The sequence below is a fragment of the Triturus cristatus genome, chromosome 2_1 (assembly GCF_964204655.1).
Source record: "Triturus cristatus chromosome 2_1, aTriCri1.1, whole genome shotgun sequence".
NCBI lineage: Eukaryota > Metazoa > Chordata > Amphibia > Caudata > Salamandridae > Triturus > Triturus cristatus.
The window spans coordinates 266,831,546-266,854,704 of NC_140581.1; the positions used below are offsets into that span (position 1 = coordinate 266,831,546).

Here is a 23,159-nt window from a genome sequence, read left to right on the forward strand (position 1 = left end):
AGTACTCCGCTGTCACTGCTACCTGACTGTCCAGGCAGTACTGCCAAAAGCTTGGTTGCTAGGTCCGAAAGGGCTTTGGATCTGGTGCCACCCAGATGGTTTATATACCGGGCCGCCGAGACGTTGTCCATCTTGAGAAGGATGCATGAGCTCACCAAGTCCTTCGTCCAGCAGCGGATGTCAAAGGATACCACCAGAAGCTCTAGACAATTTATATGTAACTTCTGTTCATCGGGAGACCACAAACCTCCCGTGGAGAGGTTCCCGCACATGACTCCCCATCCCAGCCTGCTGGTATCGGAATCTATGACCAGATCTGGCTTCGAGCCAAAAATCGTGTGGCCATTCCACGCCTCCATATGATCTAACCACCACTGAATCTCTTCTCGAGCCTCCCTGGACAAGATAACTTTATGTGAGTAAGGAAACCCTTTCCGAAGGTAGTACGCTTTCAGGCACTGCAGGGCCTGGTAATGCAGAGGGCTGGGAAAATCGCTTGAATCGGAGCCAAGAGGAGTCCAACCACTCGAGCCAACTGGCAAAGGGAAACCTGTTGTCTGGAAATGATACATTGGAGTTCGTGTCGGATTTTTGAAATCTTCCTGGACGGGAGGCTCAGAGTAGAGACGGTGGAGTCTATAATGAAGCCCAAAAAGATGACGGACTGAGAGGGCTGTAAAAGAGACTTTCTCGTTTATAATGAACCCCAGGCTTTGCAGTAGGTCCACTGCTATTTGAAGATGCTCTGATAACTGACGCGGGCAGGCTCCCATAAGGAGGAGGGTGTCCAGATACACAATCATCCGCACGCCTCGAGCTTGCAGGAACTCCACCACTGGTTTGAGTACCTTGGTGAAGCACCAGGGAGCTCAGGACAGTCCGAATGGTAGGGTGGCGAACTCAAAAGTTTGCTGACGCCAGACGAACTGGAGGAAACATCTGTGTGGAGGAAAAATTGGGATTACCAGGTAGGCGTCTTTTAGGTCTAGAGGCACCATCAAATCCTGTGGGTGTAAAATATCCCTGAGGAGGTGAATACCCTCCATCTTGAAGTGGCGGTACACCAACCACTGATTGAATTTGCTTACATTTATGACTGGCCTTTTGCCACCATCGGTCTCATCCAGCAAGAATATGTTGCTTATAAACCCTGCTTGGTGTGGGGCGACGGGTAAGATGGAGCCCTTGTCGAGGAGGGATGTTACTTTCTCGTCCACAAGGGCGGTCTCCTGAAGAGAAAACTGAATGGGCAGGGGTCTGGACCTCTGAACAGGTTCCCCCAGAAAGTCTAAATGGAACCCCTGTACCGTCTGAAGGACCCAAACATCCCTTGTGAGAGAACCCCATGCCGGGAAAAAATTTGCCAGCCGTCCCCCTATTTTTAGGAGGGAGAAAGGGAGAACACTCACCAGGACTTGAGGTGCCTGCTGCTCCTCTGAAGCCTCTGCCATGCCGTCCTCTTGTAGGGTAAAAGTTCCTGAATCAGGACTGATCCTGGTACTGTCTGGAGCCTTGTCCTCTTTGCGCGTTCTGGTGGAACTGGCGGCCGGTCATGCGGCCCCTACCTTGACCAGTGCCGTGAAAAACATGGGGTAAACCCCTTTTTTGATTGTTGTTTGGACCTTGTCCAGCGATGTAAAAGTGTTTACAAATTTGCCCAGTTCTTGATAAAAGGTTCTCCGAAGAGGCCTCCCTGAGCTACAGCTCCCGCCTGATCTCACAATTTCGGGTCAACCTTAATTAGAAGGGAGCGGCGGTGCTCAGTGGAGAGCACGCAATTAGCGTTGCCTAAGAACACTACGGCCCTCTGGGCCCATCCTGACAATGTGTCTGGGGAAATTAGTGAACCTGAGACTTTGGCCTCCTCCGCCATATCTAATATCTTCGTCAAGGGACCTAGGACATCAAGGAGCTTGTCTTGACAAGCCCGCCATGCCCTGTCAATCCCTTTCTTGGGATCCTGAACAAACATTTGCAGGAAAGTGGCCATTCTGGGATCAATATCTGGTGTATGGGCCACTTTTCCCTCAAAGAGGGCTAGGGACACTACGCCCTGAGGCAATTATGGGCCTCCATCTCTAGGGGCCTACAAATGCGCCCTGCCACATAAGTAGCGACCTTATCGGCCTGGGCCCATTCGGAGGAACGCAGATGGACAATCTTGTCCAGCATATCTGATGCATTTTTAGGGTCCTGGGACGGGCGGGAAGGGAGCCAAGGTCTAGAAGGGCCTGGGTCATCCCCTGCGTCAGCTGTCGCACCTAGGGGATCTACCGGCGGAGGAGCAGGGGGGTGCCTGCCGGGAGAGTCGGCTGGCTGTCAAGGAAGGCTTGCTTCAGCCTGGCAAACGCATCTAAATCCACCCCTGTGTCCCGGGTTTTTTTAGACCGAGGGGGCCCCAAATCCCCTTAAGGTGGCCCTTAAGGTGTAGAAGGGGGGGCGCCCGAAGTGGAAGGTTCGGGAGCTAGGCGGTCGAAAGCTTGGGCAATCTGGCGTGAGAGCCTCTCCTCTAGCGGAGTCATGGCCTCTGCCACCGCCTGGTAGATAGACGTGTTCACAGCGTCATACAAATCATCCCCCCAGGGAAAAACTGCTACAGGATCCTCCTCTTGGTAATCCTCCTGGAATTCCTGGTATTCCATAGTACACTGCAGGGTCAGCGCAGGGTCAATAGATGTGCCTGGTTGTCAGAGCATAAGGCCTCACAATAGGGCCTACCAGTGAGAGCTGGGTGTCAGCTTACAATAGGGAGCAAGCTACTCGCAAGTCTTTTAATTGGGCTTATAATCCCTTGGGACAAGGGGCTGGTGCACTAAGGCGTTGAGGTAAAATGCTGTGAAGGGAGGCCGGTGGGGGCAGTGTCCTAAAGAGCTAGGCTGTCAAGCCAGTACAGACCCAATAACACGGGCGTGCAAACAAACTAAATATACAGACCCTGCTCCCAATCTTCCTGGGCAGCAGAGCGTTGAATGAACTGACAAGGAATCGGCTGCTTTTCTCTGAACAGCGCGATCGCGTAGACCCATACGGGTGTAAAGTCTACTCCACCGGCGGCCGCTCAGGGAATGCGCGCGAGGATCGGAATTCCAGAAATGTAAGAAATGCAAACCTCGAGCTGCACCCCGTGTCTCCTCCCACGCCCCCTGGCGGCGGGAGGTCGACACGACAGGCGCCAGCACACTGCGTAAGAGCGAAACCGCTCCCGCGATGCCAAATTTTACAAAGAAATTACACTGAAAAAACAGAGCTTGAGCCGCGCATGCTGCACAACGCTGTCAGAATAATTTTCAAACACTCACTGAGAGATGACGCGGTAGCACGTGCATGGCAGGAAAAAGCAGTACACAATTGAAACTGTAACACAAAGCGAAATATAGCAGTATAGCCTAAGCAATAGAACAAAACCACACACAGCTTCAGCACCACAGTAAGGAAACAAACTGGAGGGTACTTAGCTCGGCTGCGTAGCAGCAAAGAAAGAAGACAAATAGCCAGTGACAGAGGACTATGTTGAGCTGTGAGCCCCCTGATTGGACAGTATTGCATTGCCAGGATTGGCTGTTGCTAAGTGTATTTTCTGAACTACTTTTTCCCCAGGACATTTGGGAAACGTAGTCTTGTTATCTTCTTAATGTGCTGCTATTCTAATAAAGTGGAGAAAGAAGGCATAATCCTCACCTCCAGTCCTGAATCACTGCTGTTTGGAAGACGACCTTGCATAAATTCGTCTAGGAAGGTAGAAGGAAAAGTAGCATTAGCTTCCATAACTTCCATATGCTTCTGCAAAGGGCCATTGTTTAAACATTTTTTAAGCAAAGCAGGAGCTGAATACTCTTGTTCAATAAAACCTCATTAGTAATAAGGATATGTAGATGGGTTGCTGAGGGGGTAGGCTAAAGGTTATTATTTTGACTGCTTACTCGATAATAGCATAAGGTATGCAGGGAAACGATACATGGATTAGCATATTAAAAGCATAGTGAACTCATATAGCCATTTAGGTTGGATGCGTAAACCCATTATAGACCCATAAAGTAATAGATTTGGGATATGTTATGAAATATGACTGGGCCTTTTCAACCTTTGCACATTATGTGCATATTATCTGCTGGGATGTTTTTAAAAATCATTATCATTCTAAGACACCCGTTATGTACCAAAGTACTTCATAATGAATAATCATGTAACTAGAAAATACATTCAATTTTGTGTGTGCATTAATTTGGGGTTTCAAGCATGAAGCTCTGTTTAGTATCACCTGTGGATCAGAGATTGTCTAACAGAATTGACACTTAGCACACCTTGTGTAGCAGAGCATAACTCACTAGCAGAGGAGTGTGAGACACCTGCCACTTCTCCTTATCTCTAAAAAGGGTACATTTATCTTTAGGGCTAAGGGGATCTACCAGGTATGACCCCCAAAGGTGTTGGAATGAAAAGACACTCCCATGTGGCTTATACATTGCTTAGAGTCATTTGTTGAAATAATTTAAAATAAGCAGCATTTTCAAGGCCACATCTTTTGAAGTAAAGAGGTCACATTTGCAGATTGTGCTAATGAAAGATTGTTAGATCTTTGTTTTTACTTATCTACAATTATTTTCTAAAGTATTTGGTTATAAGGTTATTTTGAGACCAACCAGAAGTTCTACCCTTTAACAAGTTTCTAGGAAAAAAACAGTTCTAGAATTGCTTTATCAAAACAAAAAAAGAGAAAGGGTAATGAGTTATATTTTGATTTCAAGATATAGTGTGAAGCCATTTGTATTGGATAATCTTGTTGGTTTCATTAATTTGATAATTGTATAATTCATAGATGGATGGGTTTGAAGGCAACTGTAATCTTATCTAGTGCAGTTAAGCAATTATTCTATATGACTGATTACAAAAACAACAAAGGAGAGAGAGGCTTGCTACATGCCTGTCATACATTCTTCCAAATGTAATACATATACAACAGATAACACCAGCCTGGGAAAGACGACAGGATTCAGAAGGAGCCTTTTCTTTGGACAAGAGTGAATTACACCATCTTATGTCTTTGTTTCAAAAACGAGATCCTCACCCAATATAGTGGTGTCCTTCACCTTCAGGTCTGCTTCTCACTTGGCTGTACATTTTTGAAAGTACAGGTGTACTGATACATAGGGGGTGTTAAAGGAATTCTGGAAACGAGGCGCTAACCCTATTTTTACAGATATTGTAGTCATGGGAACCAAAGGCTGTCAACATTTTCTAACAGGGAACACAAATCATTTATTTATGTCCCCTGTAGTATGATTCAAAGATAATAAGAGTGTTGAGCCACCGTGCTATCCTTGGGTAAACATGTTTTAGGGCCTGATTACGATCTTGGCAGATGGGATACTCCATCACAAAAAATGACGGATATCCCATCCGTCAAGTTACAAGTTCCACAGGGTACAATGGGGTTGTAATTTGGTGGACAGGATATCCACTACATTTGTGACAGAGCAACCCTATCCGTCAAGTTCGTAATCAGGCCCTAAGTCCCTTAATGAGAGTTGCAGCTGGGATCTTTGGCATTATTAAGGACCAGGATGCGAATGGAGCTATGTTATATGTTATATGTGGATTTATAACGCGCTCCGATAGTCAAGACTGTCCTGGCGCGGGGACGAAACTGAATCAGAGTGGTAAAAGGAGTCAGCTATTCATGGATTTGAAAGAGGTGAGTCTTAAGCAGTTTTTTAAAATTGATCAGATTGGGAGAGTGTCTGAGAGCGTCTGGCAGGGCGTTCCACATTTGAGCTCCCTTTACCGTCAGAGATTGTCCACCCAGGCGAACTCTTTTAAATCTGGGGACGACCACCTGCTTTCTGGAGGTAGATCGCAGCTGACGGGTCGGGCGGTAGAGAGTGAATCTTTTGGCTAGATAGGAAGGGCACGGTCCATTGAGGGCTTTATAAACGAGGACCAAAGTTTTAAAGCGCACTCTTTGGACCACAGGAAGCCAGTGAAGCTCCTTCAACTGTTTGCAAATGCTGAGTCTCCTTGAGATGTTAAAAATGAGTCTCACCGTTGCATTCTGGACTACCTGTAGCTTTCTGATCAGGTAGTCAGGTGCCCCTATATAAAGGGCGTTTGAGTAGTCCAGACGGGAGAGCACCAGAGCTCTGGCTACCGTTTCTTTGGCCATTTGAGGAAGAAGGGGAAAGAATTTACGAAGAGTGGTCAGGGTTCCAAAACACGTCCCTGCCAGTCGCGAGATCTGGTCGCGAAAACATAAGTCTGCTCCAAACCAGATACCCAGGTTCTTGGCTATCCCACTCTCTCCCGTTGGGCATGTTGATTCACTGGGCCAAATAGACTCCTTAAAGTCAGTGGGAAATTGGCCGTAGAGCAGAATTTCTGTTTTATCCTCGTTGCATTTGAGGCAGGCTCTAGCTAGCCAGGCAAATACAGAGGATAGGCATTGGCGTACTCCAAAGGTGCACAAGTTCTCCTTTTTCCAGGTGAAGAGAAGCTGGGTGTCGTCGGCGTAAGCCATAATCTTAGCACCCCAGTTCTCTGCCAGCCGGATCAAAGGAGTTAAATAAATGTTAAATAAAAGGGGACTTAAGGTCGACCCTTGGGGTACTCCAGTTTCTACCCTTCGATTAGAGGAGTGATAGGGAGGTAACCAAATCTGTTGGGTCCGGTCAGATAGGAAAGACCTGATCCATTCCAATGCCGTGCCCGAGATGCCAATGTCCTCCAGCCTAGATAGAAGCTGGAGGTGGGGCACCGTGTCGAACGCGGCAGAGAGGTCCAAAAGAATAAGGGCCGTTCTGCCGCCTCCGTCAAGGCATTCCCTGATGGCCTCTGCCATCTCCACCAATGCAGTTTCAGTACTGAAAGAGGTGCGGAAGCCTGATTGGGCCGGATGTAGAGCCTCAGAAGATTCCACGAATCTCTCAAGTTGCCGGAATGCAGCCTTCTCGCAAACTTTAGCAAGGGCTGGCAGGAGGGATATAGGCCTGTAGTTGGAGGTGATCGATGGATCTGCGGAGGGTTTTTTTATCAGAGGGAGAAGTTTGGCTTGTTTCCACTTGGAGGGCAAAATTCCTGAAGTTAGGGATTCATTGACCAGGGCAGTGACCATAGGGGTAATTACTTCGGCTATTCCATTTAGGACCCTCGCAGGGCAAGGATCTATAGGTGACCCTGACTTCAGAGTTTTTAATATGGTCATAACATCTATATTTTCGACCTGAGTAAATTTGGTCATCTCTGCTTTAGCCTTAGTTACTTGGGAAAGTGAAGGAGGAGGTGGTTGGTAAATTAAGGCTAGATCAGATTGCGGGGCAAGTGGCTGGTCAGGGTTATTCAGACTGTCTTGAATTTTTTGAATTTTCTCGATGAAAAAAGTGGATAGTTGCTCACACCAGTCTGTGGAGGGCGGAACTGAAGTCTTCTCTGCTACCGGGGCAGTAAAGCTTTTAACTATGGAGAACATTTCTCGACTGTTGTTTTTAGCTTTTTGAATTCTAGACACGTAGAATTCCCCTTTAGCTGTTTTAATCGCTGCGTAGTAACTTTTTTGGGCTGCACGGAGTTCCGATTTAGCAGTAGGACAATAGTGCTTTCTCCATATTCCCTCTAGCGCCTTACATCCTATTTTTAAGATTTTTAATTGTTCAGTATACCAGGGGGAAGTGGGGGTGATCCTATGGTTGTTTTTTCCTTTGCTTTTTGGTAATGACCTAATGGAGGAGTCTATCCAGGATGAGAAGTTGTCTACAGCTTCATCCAAATTTTGCGCTTTCATTGGGGTGGAGTGGGTGAGGGCCTCCACTAGATCCGGAATATTAATTCTTCTAGGGCGTTCCCCAGGCTTGGGTGTGGATGACACACGGATGTTGTTTATGAACCAGGAGAAGTGAACAGGAAAGTGGTCTGACCATATAATGGGGTAGAGTGGATCAGCAGAGATGTTAAAGTTAGAGTATACCAAATCTAAACAATGACCCCCTTCATGAGTGGCAGATTACACCTGTTGAGCCATCTGAGCCAAACTACAGATTTCTTTCAGCTCTTTAACTCCGGGGGCAGAGCTCGTGTCCATATGTAGGTTAAAATCTCCCAGCATTAGGAAGTGTGGGAATCTGAGTGCACGTTGGATGGCGATCTCCTCCAGGGATTTGATAAAATTGCCTAGAGGACCCGGTGGGCGATAGATCAATAGTCCCCCCAGAGTAAATTTGGGGGATAGTGCTAGGGAGAATTCCATAGCTTCTCCATCCTCAATCCTTCCTGTGCATTCTATCCTCAGAGTCCATTTCTCTTTGTAGATCACGGCTAAGCCTCCTCCCCTGCCTTTATTACGGTCCTGTCTGGTGATCTTAAACCCTCTGGGGACAGCCAGCTCAACTACTGGGGCGCAGCTCTCATTCAACCACATCTCCGTGATGAATAGGATGTCAAGGTTCTTATCAATAACGAATTCATATACTTCCTCTGAGTGCTTTGATAGGGAGCGTGCATTGATAAGGGCTGCCTGAATAGGTGGGTCATCCGCTGTGTTAAGCTGGGGGAAGGAGGGATTAGGGGGGCTAAATTTAAAGAAGCAATTTGGACAGGTTCGTAAGGAGGAGTCTAAGACATTCCAGTGGGCGCCATTACATAAAAAGTTGTGATTAAAAGCTCTCAGTTCGTCTGAGTTGTATGTGATAGGGGAATAGTCCCATGCAGTGTAGAATCAGCAGGGGTCCTGGCCCTGTGCGCTGCCGGGGCGCGGACGGGCGCAGACGGGCTTGCCTTAGGCACGCCTTCGGCGCGCAAACGGCGCTCCCGCTGCGCTCGTCCGCTGCGCTTCCTGCCTATGCACATGATAAGAGGTGAAGAGGGGGGCGTGGCCTCGAGGGGGCGTGGTCAGCGAGCACGCCGGCGATGGCGGCCGCTAAACAAACAATTACCGCTGCAGCGATCAATCGGCTGAGTGGTATGTGGGCAGTGGATTTCCGCCCTAAAAGAGTTCAGGTAGGCTTTATGGTTTTAAAAGTGAACAGAATACAGCTAGTGAAACACACACAATTTTTAAAAACAATCTTAGAGTACCGCCAGCTCCCGGCTTCCGCCTCAGTACTGGGAATCAAGTTTCTGTAGACGCTAGTAATTTCAGCGCCTTTTAACAGGGCGGGGGGCGTGGCCTCGAGGGGGCGTGGTCAGCGAGCACGCCGGCGATGGCAGCCGCTAAACAAACAATTACCGCTGCAGCGATCAATCGGCTGAGTGGTATGTGGGCAGTGGATTTCCGCCCTAAAAGAGTTCAGGTAGGCTTTATGGTTTTAAAAGTGAACAGAATACAGCAAGCGAAACACACACAATTTTTAAAAACAATCTTAGCGTACCGCCAGCTCCCGGCTTCCGCCTCAGGACTGGGAATCAAGTGTTAAGTCAATGCTTAACCTCTCGTGCAGTAATTAGGGTGCATGGAAGTGACAACAAGCATTGACCAAGCCAGTAGGTCTGGGTTTAATGTACAAATGCATGGAAAAGTAAAGTAGTCCTTCAGGTAGATCAGTGTAGTACAATTTGGAGGCACAATGATACACCTGCACAGCCAATAGCACTGAATGAGAGAAAAATACTCCACTGAGCGGAGCCAAGACATGATTAACAAAGTCTCAAGCCAATTGCTGAAAGAGGCTGGCTGAAGATCTTTTCAGGAATTTACTAATAATTACTGCGTGTCCGCTGATTATCTGCGACAATTGCACATTCCCATGATTAATTGTATGTGTAAATATTTCTGCATAAGGAAATATAACAAGCTACATTGTTGAATGCAATCACTACAGTTCAATTGCACTGAAACATTTTTTGTTATTTCCATGGGGAGAAAGTGTTCCCTGTGTTAAAATATGTTCCCTGATATCACCAGTGGGGATGTTCATCCCATTTCAGCATGTACGTGCATATGTTTGGTAGTTTGCTTTAGATCTGTAACTTTCTGCAAATGTTTGGTTAATGCACACAGAAATTCTTTCAGCGTGGTGGAATTCCTGTGTGAGCAGTTAGTTCACATTTGTGTAGGTAAAATGTTGCTCTCTTGAGCGAGATTTGATAATGAGATTTTGACCTCACATATACAATGATGTGTGCATCATTAGCTTACTTCTATAGATAGCAATGGAATCTGGCCCGAGAAACCAGGTACATCTCCGGAGCATCTCTTTGCCTCTTTTTAGGTCTCCATGTATGGAAAGTAATTTAACAGATCTATTATTTGCATTTAATGTATGTGCCATCTTTCTATCCACAGTGTCTCGGTGCATTCTTTAGTTAGTAAGCTGCAATGGCAAAATAAAGTCAATTATGGAGGTGTTCTCCTGCAACTAAATATTACTATGTCTTGTTCATGAATATTGAAGTCTATCTTTATTTTGTCTACAGAGCCATAAAATAATCTTCAATCCTGATTACTTTATGGATCTTCATATACATAAAGTGGATGGAATTCAGGCGAAGACACTGGAAGAATGTTTCCTGGAACCCTCTCATATCCAAGGTCTGGGCGTGCCTGGGGAAAACACAGTACCAGACAACATGCTGGAGGAATGTGCAATGATGCAAGGAATCCAACTTGAGTGCCCGCAGGATGGAAGCCTCTGTGAGAGTGGTGGTACCAGCTTGGCTACATTGGATGGTTCTACTATACATGAACTTGAAGGACGCAACTTGGGTGTTATGCAGTTGTACGACTGTCCCAATGTGCACAACCGTACTTTAAAAGACACTGTTGCAATATCTGGTCAGGTTATATGCGGAAAGAACAACAGTGAAATTCCTGGGCCGCTAACCAATGCAATTAGGGTTTTGCGCCAAGAAGAAGCTTATGTAACGATGTCAGCTTTTCCGCCCACTGGCGTAATACAAAGAAGGCAGTAGCTTGATTTATCCTCTCCCACTGATGGCAAATAGTACATGAAATGATGCACCCAATCCATGACTACAACAAATAGGACTACAGCTGCACCTGTGCATCTAAAGTACACCTGCAGGTGTAGGAGTTCCTTAAAGGTGGAACCAGCACTGTAAGCCCAGTTTATTGCTATATCACCCAGCATTCCATAAGCTAAAGGGGTAAGCAGCCTTAGGTCAATCCTGTTTATCACCTGCAGTCCATAAAACTCACAATCATTACTAGACCCAAATTCCATTATGTATTCAAATCTGACCATGTATGCAACGGGATAAAACCTCCCCATGTGTTTGTAATTAACTTCAATGCAACTACCTTACAGTATAAACTACTCCTCCATAAAGGGATCTGCTATTCCCCAAGCTGCACTTCCTATGGGCATTACTGTCACACCGCTAATGGCCGCCCGTACTGAAAACTGATTTGCATTTTGGAACAGTTGTAAGGTGTTGCTATTACCAAACTCCTTGGCTTGGTTTTAAAAGGTTGAACTAAGGGTCGGTTTATGAAATGAAATCAGTACTAGGAATGTGCAAACTTTGTTTTATTGCAACCTTCGTATGAGTCTTTTGGAGTGTTTGCAACTTTGCAGTTCGTTTAACGCACCTGAATAAATGAGGACACTGCGACAAGGTATGTTGCATCTATCTCAATAGCAAAATAGCTTTCCTTAAGATATACTTACCAGGCAAAGTGCAGAGTCCTGCTCCCGATTACTGCCATTATGCAATGAAAAGCTAAAAAATGATAGCATTTTACAGAAAGATTTCCAGCTTGACATGTCTCTCTAACAGGGAAAATTATCTTGCTATGGAGAACATAATTGGCAAAGATATACCAGAAAAACGCACAACCTTAGCAAAGGGTGATAATTGGGAATTCTGCAAAACCTGATCAACGAAAAAAACTTTGCATCTCTATCAATTCACACCAGATGGATTCCACACACCCCATGCTCTACCATGATACTATTAGAATAGCATCAGCTCACACCAGATGGATTCCACACAGCCCGCGCCCTACCATCATACTATTAGAACAGCATCAGCTCACACCAGATGGATTCCACACACCCCACGCTCTACCATCATACTATTAGAACAGCATCAGCTCACACCAGATGGATTCCACACAGCCCGCGCCCTACCATCATACTATTAGAACAGCATCAGCTCATACAAGATGGATTCCACACTGCCAACGCCCTACCATGATACTATTAGATTAGTATCAGCTCACACCAGATGGATTCCACACTGCCCACGCCCTACCATCATACTATTAGATTAGCATCAGCTCACACCAGATGGATTCCACACTGCCCACGCCCTACCATGATACTATTAGAACAGCATCAGCTCACACCAGATGGATTCCACACAGCCCGCGCTCTACCATGATACTATTAGAACAGCATCAGCTCACACCAGATGGATTCCACACAGCCCGTGCTCTACCATGATACTATTAGAATAGCATCAGTTCACACCAGATGGATTCCACACAGCCCGCGCTCTACCATGATACTATTAGAATAGCATCAGTTCACACCAGATGGATTCCACACAGCTCGCGCTCTACCATGATACTATTAGAATCGCATCAGTTCACACCAGATGGATTCCACACAGCCCGCGCTCTACCATGATACTATTAGAATAGCATCAGTTCACACCAAATGGATTCCACAAAGCCCACGCCCTACCATGATACTATTAGAATAGCTTCAGCTCCTACCAGATGGATTCCATACAGCTCGCGCTCTACCAGGATACTATTAGAATAGCATCAGCTCACACCAGATGGATTCCGTACAGCTCGCGCTCTACCATGATACTATTAGAATAGCATCAGCTCACACCAGATGGATTCCACACAGCCCACGCCCTACCATGATACTATTAGAATAGCATCAGTTCACACCAGAGGGATCCCATACAGCTTGCGCTCTACCATGATACTATTAGAATAGCATCGGCTCACACCAGATGGATTCCACACAGCCCGCGCTCTACCATGATACTATTAGAATAGCTTCAGCTCATACCAGATGGATTCCACACAGCCCACGCTCTACCATGATACTATCAGAATAGCATCAGCTGCTCTACCATGATACTATTAGAATAGCGTCAGCTCATACCAGATGGTTTCTACACACCCCACGCTCTACCATGATGCTATTAGAATGGCATCAGCTCATACCAGATGGATTCCACACAGCGCACGCTCTACTATGATGCTATTAGAATAGCATCAGCTCATACCAGATGGATTCCACACAGCCCACGCTCTACCATGATACTATTAGAATAGCATCAGCTCATACAAGATGGATTCCACACAGCCCACGCTCTACCATGATACTATTAGAATAGCATCAGTTCTGGATTCCACACAGCCCACGCTCTACCATGATACTATTAGAATAGCATCAGCTGCTCTACCATGATACTATTAGAATAGCATCAGCTGCTCTACCATGATACTATTAGAATAGCATCAGCTCATACCAGATGGATTCCACACATCCCTCGCTCTACCATGATACTATTAGTATAGTATCAATTCACACAAGATGGACTCCTCACAGCCTCCACTCTACCATGATACTTTTAGAATAGTGTCAGTCCTTTGAATGTACAAATCAGTGGAGGGATTGTATTCATAATCAGCCTACACCAGGGGCCTTTTCCTCTCAACAGATTAAATTATTTTCATTCCTGTGAGAAGTGGTCTTTCCATGAAAGAGGCATCCCTCATGGGGAGGTTCTGACTTATTAGCCTCTTAAATACACAGAAGCATGTGAATGTGACAAAAATGTTTGCGGCTCTTAACTCACAGTTTTCTTTTCCTCTGTAACTGTAAGGCAGACAATGTAATCAGGAACAATTCTATGTTCAATTGACAAAGATGTAATGTTCACTAAGTTGATAGACTTTAAAGTGATACATTCACTAAGACCCAAAATGCTATCCCAGCCTAGATCCTACATACTCCATCCCTTTTCCGCTTCCTAGGGACCTGAACCTCATGTTCAAGCAAGACCTTTTCATGGTGTAACCACCGTGATCACAGACTCCCCCTGAAGAGTCCAGGCCCCGGCCTTACCCCAGCGCACTGCCTCTCCCAGCTGGAGGCCTTCTGCCCCCCCCCCTCCCTAAGCCTCACTCCCCTCCACCCCCTACGGTGAACCTCGCCCTTGCAGCTGTACCCTTGCTCCAATCTAACCCTTCTTCTGCACTCCCCACGGTAAAGGCCCCCATGATGTAAAATGCTTCATTGCTTTGTAGTTACGTTCATGCTACGCACCTAGTATACAGGCATACATAAGTAAAGCTTGATTGTTTCTCTGCTTTACATTACGTCATTTTGCACCAACTTACTCTCTAGGGGGCATATAATCAAGGTGGCACTATAAAATTATCGCCGCTTTTTTAGCAAGGGCACGCTATCACGTGAATCCTTGCCTTAGCGCCCTTCCCCTTAACGCCCAGCTTTGCATCTCTAATGAGATGCAAAGTGGGCGTTCCTTCCCAAAAGTACGTGAGAAATGTTGCTAACCGACATTTCTCCTATTATCTAGCCTCACGCTAACCTGCAGAGCGATAAGAAAAGTAGCGCTAACCGCGTTTATCACTACTTTCCTTATGCCTGCTTTTCATCTGACTTAGCCATGATATCCAATGGAAGGTGGATATCATGGCTGAGTCTGCCCTGCCCTATCAACAAGCTATCGCCAACGTTGTGCGATTATCGCTGGATTTCCAGCGATAATCACACATTTGCCAGCTTGCGCCTGGAATTTTATCGCTGTTAAGATAACCATTGCTGATAGCACGCTATCTCAGCAATAATTATCCTCGCACTAAGCCCGCTGAGCGATGATTATCGCCAGCCCTTGCTGATATGCCTCCAGGTAGGTTTGTGCTCTACAATTACCTATTCATTCATACATACATGCATACATACATACATACCATATCAGCAGGCAGTACTTTGAAGTCCATTCTTTGCTTCGGAACATGACTGCTGTTGCTCCTTGCTGCTAGTGCTGTCTGCACAGCAGAGACATCAGTGCACAGGCTTTCATGCACTCATACAGAGCCCTCTGCTGCAAAATATTTAAACCTCTAGTTGTGCACGTTTTTCAACTTTATGTGCAAACAATGAGCGCAACAAACAACAGCAACATTACAATGCAACAATACACAAACTGCCTCTTGTTCACGCCACAAACAATAAAACGGGTAAAACGACAATATCACGGAACATTTTCTTGGCCCTGAAAGCCGTGACAGAAGATTGTCAAGCACTACTACAGCTCACACTGACAGCAGCTTGCTAACATTGGTTTGCCAGTTTTACAGAGTTTTTGCATGGCTGCTAAAGTCCCTTACTTTAGTTAATAGTATCACATCAACCTTTGGTGTATAGCGTTGTGAGTGGTAACTGCATCGCATAGGCTTTCATTTTCATTATACTTGTGGTCGTCTGAATTAACTCTGTCACATATTAAACATTTGGCTCGCAGTTACTTTAGATATGTTTTAAGTCGCACGAATGGTTGTTTGGCTGTGTCACATTTTGTGTCATTATCCTATTTAGCTTGCATTAAAAATGGCTCGTCGTGTTTCACTATGCTTGTGGTTGCCCGAGTTGTTTAATCATGTTAGAAATATTACAAGTAATATTTAGCACTGCTTATCTAGCACATGGAATTTAATTATAAAATAAACTTATGTCCGCTTGAATTAAGTGCCTTTAAATTTGTTTCATATTTATTGTTTTTGGACAGTGCTGCATTGAACTGCAATGGTGTCTTCAGAGTGGGCACTCACAGGTACTGTAGTTTGGTGGGACAAGTCTTCATAAGCGGGCATGAGTAGAAATATACCTCTAATATGTTTTAAAAAAGATACAGACGGATACCCCAGGCACTGATCCGAGGAAACAGCTTTTGGTTATAATTACTGGAGGGCACAGGGCGGATATTCAGAGGGGATGCATGACGGAACTACGCACTTCATTGTGACGATTGCCGTTGTAATGCGACCGATAAAACTCAAATGCCATTACCACGCATGACGTTTAAGGCGCATGATTTTCCAACGATTATGCCACTACCACGCATGCCTTGCCAACTAATTTTGTTGTAAAAGCATGAATGATAAAGACATATGAGTGTTAAAGGTTTCACCACTAAATATAAGTATTTTACAGGTAAGTATAAACACTTTCTATATATACAAATGGTTTATATTTTCCTGTAAAATAATTACATTTTCGTGGTAAAGGTATGCATGGTAAAGGCATATGCTTGGTAAAAAATGCACAGAAAGGCACAAACACTTTTTTTGTATACATATGTATATATGTAAAGATAGATACATACACACAAAAACACATATATATATATTCACACACATATATTGTTGAAAGGTGAATTATTGGTAGGGATCAGTGTGCACCTACCACTAGCAATAAGGCCACCAACACAATATAAGGTCCAGTCAAGGTCTCAATACATTAGCCCCTGGCTCAACCCTTGGTAGCTGGCTGCGAGCAGGCAAGCTCAACTTAGGAGACAGGTGTGAGAAGTATTTAAAAACACCAATACATTAACCTCTTCAATGCCCATGACGAGCTGGTCTCGTCATGGGCCGCGGTTGCGCTGTGCCCATGACGAGACCAGCTCGTCATAAACCCCGCCCGCTAATGAAACGGCCGGCACAGGGCGGGGAAAGGGGCGGGCACTGAAGGGGTTAAATAAGTAAGACAATAAAAATGCCCTTAAATAAGGCTCCTACACATGGTGCCATCAGGGAATCAAACCATGGCTTATCGTACCCGGCCTCAGAAGGAGAAGCTTTCAAGAAAATATTTTCCTTAACATACATATATATATATATATATATATATATATATATATATATATATTTACCTAATACTTCCATTTAAAACACGTGTCTTTACCATTCATGCCTTTAAAATGAAATTTGTTGTAAAGGCATGCGTGTTAAAGGCATATGCATTGTAAAATCCTGCGTGGTAAAGGTTATGCGTGATTATGGTAATGTGTGGCAATGGCCTTGTTGTAATGGTAATGTGTGGTAATGAATCGAAAATGATAAATCACAAACACACTCCAATGTGTGAACTGTGTATACTTTTTGTATAAAAGTCGATGGTGCTTGAGGGTTAATCCTTCTGAGAGCAAGGATGAATATGCAGTAGTACAAGCGCTATCCTTCATAGAGGGGCGTCCCCCTTAAGCACTCAAAAATACAGTTTGCTCATTTCATTGTCTTCCAAATAAGTGTTTGAAACTGTTATGCACATTGCCTGCACTAGCACTTTAAATGAAATTGACGGAACACTGTCTTTGGCCCGTGAAGAAGGAGTGAGGTAAACTCCGAAACGCGTCGGACCTAGTGTTGACTGAATAAACACACTGTGGAACAGAGGCCACGGCTCCAGTGTTGATTTTCGCCTCTACCGAGGAGTTGCGCATCTATATATATATATATATATATATATATATATTATCTACTGGCGGTCGCCAGTAGATAGTTATAGTTAGGACCCTGTTTCCATAGGAAATCCGCAACATTCTATTTGGAATAACTTTGGTGCCGGTCGATGAATCCTCGCGAAATTTTCAAAATAGGTGGGGCGCTACGCTCCGCTCCTACCCTGAAAGTCTCGGGGGGATTCGTCAAGCGGGGGCTGAGAAAAAAGGGGGGTCCCAAAACGCGTTTTTCCCATGCATTTTTCCATAGGACCTTTAGACACAGCTACAGCCCGAACGGCTGAACAGAGTTACTTGAAATTTGGCAGAGAGGTAGTCCTCAGGTCAAGGAAGTGCCTTTTGTAGGTCTGGTGTAAATCTGTTCAGTAGTTCCTGAGAAAATAGCATTTAAATCAATATATATATGTGGGCGGAGCCTAACCACACATCTCATCCTGAGATCTGATTGGCTGTCAGCACTTCATCCAAGAAGTGTTGGCAGCCATCTTGGGACCAATATACATGATAGCACCTCATTAAAAAGCATTGCAGTTAATAGAAGATTTTAAGACTTTAGTTACATTATAAATCATTTGTTGATGGTACCATACTCATTTTAGGAATTCTATGTCAGGACAGGAGGCTCCGATTATGCTTTCTCATTTCTTTACTAGAAATGCTCAGCAGCCAAAACACAGTATAAGAAAAAAAAACTACAGTACCCATGAACACCAGGGTATGACGTATAACCATAGAGTCCATTGTCTATATAAGGCAACATAGCAAGTACAACATCCTCTTTCTTTGCTGCTCCGCAGCCAGTTAAGTGCTTTTGACTTTGTTTAATGCATTTTTCTTGTAACATTGTTGCAGCTTTGTTCTATTGCTTGTACGCTGCCACGCTTTATGTTTTCAGCGCGCATAGTTGTCATGGTGACGCTGTCTCCATTATCGGCGCTGTTGCTTTGTATCCTTCGCTCGCCGCGTGTGTAATTACTGGTGCGGGGAGCGTGTGGTTCACCTCCCGTTACCGGGCGCCTTGCGCCTGCGTTTCAATTGCTGTGGAGAGGGAGTAAGGGGCTCGGAGACTCGCGCTGGTGCTGCGAGGGCTCCGTTTTTGAAAATACTGGACGGCCGTTACCGCGCATGCGCGGCGGCCATATTTGTTGTTGACAACAGGTGTGTCTCGCCTGTCAGAACGGACGCTACGCGCCGAGAGCCCACTGCTTCAGTATTTTTCCCCTAATTACGCCCATTTTTGCTATTTCAAGGTTTTGGGCTGTATAATTGTGCATAGGCTTTGCCTAGAGTGCTAGCTTTTGTTTCCAGCAAGCCCTCCCTCCACATTTGAATTTTATTTACTTGAAGTGTTTAGTTTTATCTACACTTCGGCTTGCTGTGGGGTTTTTCACTCCCCCTTGCATTGTGCCTTTGGCCACTATTGATTTGTTTTTGTGGGCTTTGACTACTGTTACACTTTGTGTCAGTATGGCAGAATACTATGATGAGGAGGAATATTATTATGAGGAGGATCCTTCTGAATCTTTAGAGCAGGACTTGGTGGAAGCTCTTGATCAAGGGGTGCAGCACTCCGTGAATAAGGCGCTTGTGCGCGCAATCAATCCTCTGAAGCGACATTTGTCTCTGTATGCACAGCAACAGGGTTGGTTACCGTCCCGTGCGTCAAAGTCCCCTGTCAATCCTCACAAGGTTGATTTTCAAAGATTGGCTAAGTCGCTGTCTTCGGACACGTCTTCTATGGCAGGGGCGGCTGGGACTTCTTCTTTTTCGTCCTCCCATGATCCTGACGGTGATGATGCTTCCTCACCTGAATTTGAACCACCTCCTAGGAAAAGGGCTCGCAAAGAGCATTTTGTTGACGCGCCTTCCACTCCACCCATCCTTACATTTGAACCTTTAGAGATTATGCATCCCCATTCCACTTCCTGGCTACCTTCCCCAGCGGTGGCGGATTACGTCCAATCCCACATTCGCCAACCTTTTCCTCAAGATGCCCGGGCACGTATGAGATCTGAATGTCCCCGTCCTGATCTAGCAGATCATTTGGCCGACACTCCGGAGGTTGATCCTACCATGGTCACCTACCTGAAAAAGTATGCACGAGACCCTAAAAAGGGTTTGGATAGATCTTGGCGGTCCTGCCAGGATAAACTTCTAGATTTATTGGGCCCACTCACGAAGATGTTAGATTTGGGTGTTCTGGCTAAGGAATCATCGGCTCTTGTCAACCCAGATGAACTCATTCAATGGGCTCAGAGAGCCATATGTCAATTGGGTAATGCCAATTGTGCGCTTTCTTGCGAAAGGCGCCGCTCCATCCTTCTTCGCCTGGATCCCAGGTTGGCGGAGCTCTCCTCTTCTGAGGCCGGTCCCTTGGCTCAGGGGCTTTTATTTGGACAACCATTCCTCAAAGAACTTTCTAGTTTTGTGGCCACTTTCAGTGGCCTTGACAAAGCCCAGGCCTCGCTGAAGCGGGCGTTTCGGCCGGTTTTCGCTAAGGCCGGACGTCTCAGGGGACGTTCGTTCGGCCGCGGATCACAGCAAAATTCTCAACGAGGATTTCAGTCCCACAGTGGAGGTGGACAGGATCCCGGTTTCTCCACCCGTTCCAACTTCTATCCCTCCCGCAAGGGAAGGGGACAATTCCGGAAGGGTCGCTTCGGAGGACAACAAGGAGGTCATCACGACTCCAATACTTCAGGTGAGAGTGATTCCTTTTTCCAATGTGGTTTTGGGGGGAAGGCTCCAGTTTTTTCTACACAATTGGCAACTAATCTCCAGCGATGCCTGGATTCTCGAAACTGTTCAGGGCTACAAAATAGAATTTTATCAGCCCGTACCTCAACCTCTCCTTCCTACCCCGTTGACCTTTTCTCTTCAGGATCAGGAGATCATCTCCTCAGAGATCGTTTCTCTTCTCGCGAAAGGGGCTATTCTCCAAACTACCCGCCATCCCAGAGGGTTTGTAAGTTCGGTGTTTCTAGTTCCGAAACGAGGGGGCGGTTCTCGCCTCGTCCTCAATCTAAAGGAGTTCAACGGCGGAGTGGTTTACCGACATTTCAAGATGGAAGGGATCCATCTTTTGCGAGATCTTCTCCGAGCGGGAGATTGGATGGTTCGTCTCGATCTCAAAGACGCCTATCTGTCAGTCCCAATCTTCAAGCCACATCGGCGTTTTCTTCAGTTCCAGTGGCAAGGGAGCTGGTTCGAATACCAGGTCCTTCCGTTCGGCCTCTCGTCGGCCCCATGGTGCTTCACGAAACTTCTGAAGCCAGTGGTGGAACATTTACGCGCGCGGGGTCTCCGCCTGATTGTTTATCTGGACGACATTCTGATCTTGGCGGACTGTCCTCACAAATTGACCCTGCACCTCGATTGGACGATCGATCTTCTCCAATCATTAGGGTTTCTGGTGAATCCTCAAAAATCTGTCCTCCTTCCTTCACAGGTGATGGAGTTTCTAGGTTTCCAGGTCAATTCACTCACCTGTCAACTTCTGTTGCCCTCTCAGAAGATTCGTTATATCAAACGGGAGTTGGTGTCGATTATCTCCAAACGGATTGTGTCATTGAGATCTATAGCTCGTGTAGTCGGTCTATTAGCGTCCTCAATTCAAGCGATCTTTCCAGGTCCCCTGCATTACAGGGCATTACAACGGCTGAAGATCCGTCATCTTCAGCAGGGTCTTCGCTATTCCGATCAGATTCCTCTGTCAGACGAGGCCAGATGCGAGATGCAGTGGTGGCTGGACCACATGGAGGCCTGGAATGGTCGAGCCCTGTTCGGTTCCTCTCCGGAGATAGTGATAGAGTCAGATGCCAGTCGGTGGGGCTGGGGAGCCCGGTGCGGCCCGATTTCAACGGGGGGTCGTTGGTCCCCGCAGGAATTGTCTCTTCACATCAATTGTCTGGAACTCCTGGCGGGTTCCTTTGCGATTCGTTGTCTCACGCCTATTCAGGCCAATTGTTGCATTCTTCTCCGCATGGACAATGTGTCCGCGGTTCGTTATGTCAACAAGTTGGGCGGCACGAGGTCCAAATTGTTAGCGGAGATCGCCAAAGATTTTTGGCATTATTGTCTGCAAAGGAAGATCACTGTTATTGCAGAATATCTTCCGGGCCGCAACAATCTGATTGCGGATTGGCATTCACGTCACCTTCGGGATTTCAGCGATTGGAGACTTCACCCCCGCATCTTTCGTTCCCTCAGTCGATTTTGGGGGCAGAGTCACATAGATCTCTTTGCCTCTCGCCTCAACGCGCAACTTCCCCGATTCTTCAGTTGGAGACCGGATCCGGAGGCTCTGGCCACGGACGCATTTCTCCAGACCTGGCCTGCCCAGCTGTGCTATGCCTTTCCTCCATTCATGATGATTCCGAGAGTCCTAGCTCGAACAAAGCGATTTCAATCAGAGCTGATTCTGATTGCTCCTCTGTGGAGGGCTCAAGCTTGGTTCCCAGTTCTTCTGGAAATGTGTTGTGCGGTGCCGATCCTTCTTCCCCAGAAGTGGAATCTGTTGCTGGACCCTCTAGGGAATCCGCATCCCCTAATCCAGTCAGGCTCTCTCCGTCTTCTGGCTTGGCGACTTTCGGGGACCGTTGGTCGGTCCCAGGCCTTTCAAGCGACGCTTGCAAATTTATCAGCGAGTCCTGGGCACCCAACACTCACAAACGCTACGCAGGTTCTTGGAAACGATGGTGTGATTGGTGTGTTCAACGGGAAGCTGATCCCGCTTCAGCGGATGTCTCTCTAATTATTAATTTTTTGGCGTCTCTTGCCTCTTCAGGCTTAGCTTATCGGACCGTTAACAATTTCCGTTCGGCCATTTCGGCAGGCCATTCTCCTCTTGACGGTAAACCTGCTGGGGAGCACCCTTTGATTACTAAATTGCTCAAGGGTATTCGCCTAACGACTCCCCCTTGTCCTAAATATTCATCTTTATGGGACGTTTCCATTGTCTTGAACTTTTTGGACGCCTGGCCTTCCAACCCTTTGCTTTCCCGCAAACAGCTGTCAGCCAAACTGACCATGTTACTTTGTCTGGTCTCGTGCAGACGAGTCTCTGATGTTCGGGCCTTAGATTTGGCTGGTCGTTGTTTTACCCCTGAGGGTGTTACTTTTCGCATTTCTCGTCGTACCAAGACGAATACTTCATTGATATCCTATCCTTCTTTTCCTCTCCGTCCCAATCTTTGTGTGGTCCAATGTCTCAAAGATTATGAGGTAAGTACTGCTTCTTTACGTTCTGATTTACAGGGTCAACTGTTGATTGCTTTGCAGAAACCCTTTCGTCCTGTTACCCCGGCTACGTTAGCTCGTTGGGTGCGCTGGCTTATGTCAGAAGCAGGCATTGATGTATCTATTTTTGGGGCTCATTCTGCACGGGGAGCTATGGCTTCTAAAGCTTTTTCCTTGGGTGTGACTTTGTCTGACATTATGAAGGCCGCAGATTGGTCTTCTGATTCCATGTTTAAGGCTTTTTATTATAAACCTATTGATCATGTTGCTTCAGTAGTGGTGGATAAGCTTTGAACAAGCATAATCGGAGCCTCCTGTCCTGACATAGAATTAAAAATTTGCTAACATTCGTGACAAGAATTTTCAATTCTATTAAGGACAAGGAGGCGAGGATTATCCCACCCATTATGTTCCTTCTCATGTATTAATTTGCATTTACACAGATGTTTGCATATGTATTA

General features: G+C 46.1%; 1 protein-coding gene across 1 annotated transcript in view; it reads left to right on the top strand.

The window, feature by feature from the left end:
• The window catches only part of IL7R (interleukin 7 receptor), a 492,420-nt gene extending 476,738 nt beyond the window's left edge, over window positions 1-15,682 (top strand). The window contains exon 8 of the mRNA XM_085631005.1: window positions 10,399-15,682. Coding sequence (XP_085487131.1) covers window positions 10,399-10,893 — 495 coding nt within the window. The 3' untranslated portion in view covers window positions 10,894-15,682. The remainder of the gene's footprint in view (window positions 1-10,398) is intronic.
• Window positions 15,683-23,159: the final 7,477 nt, after the last annotated feature.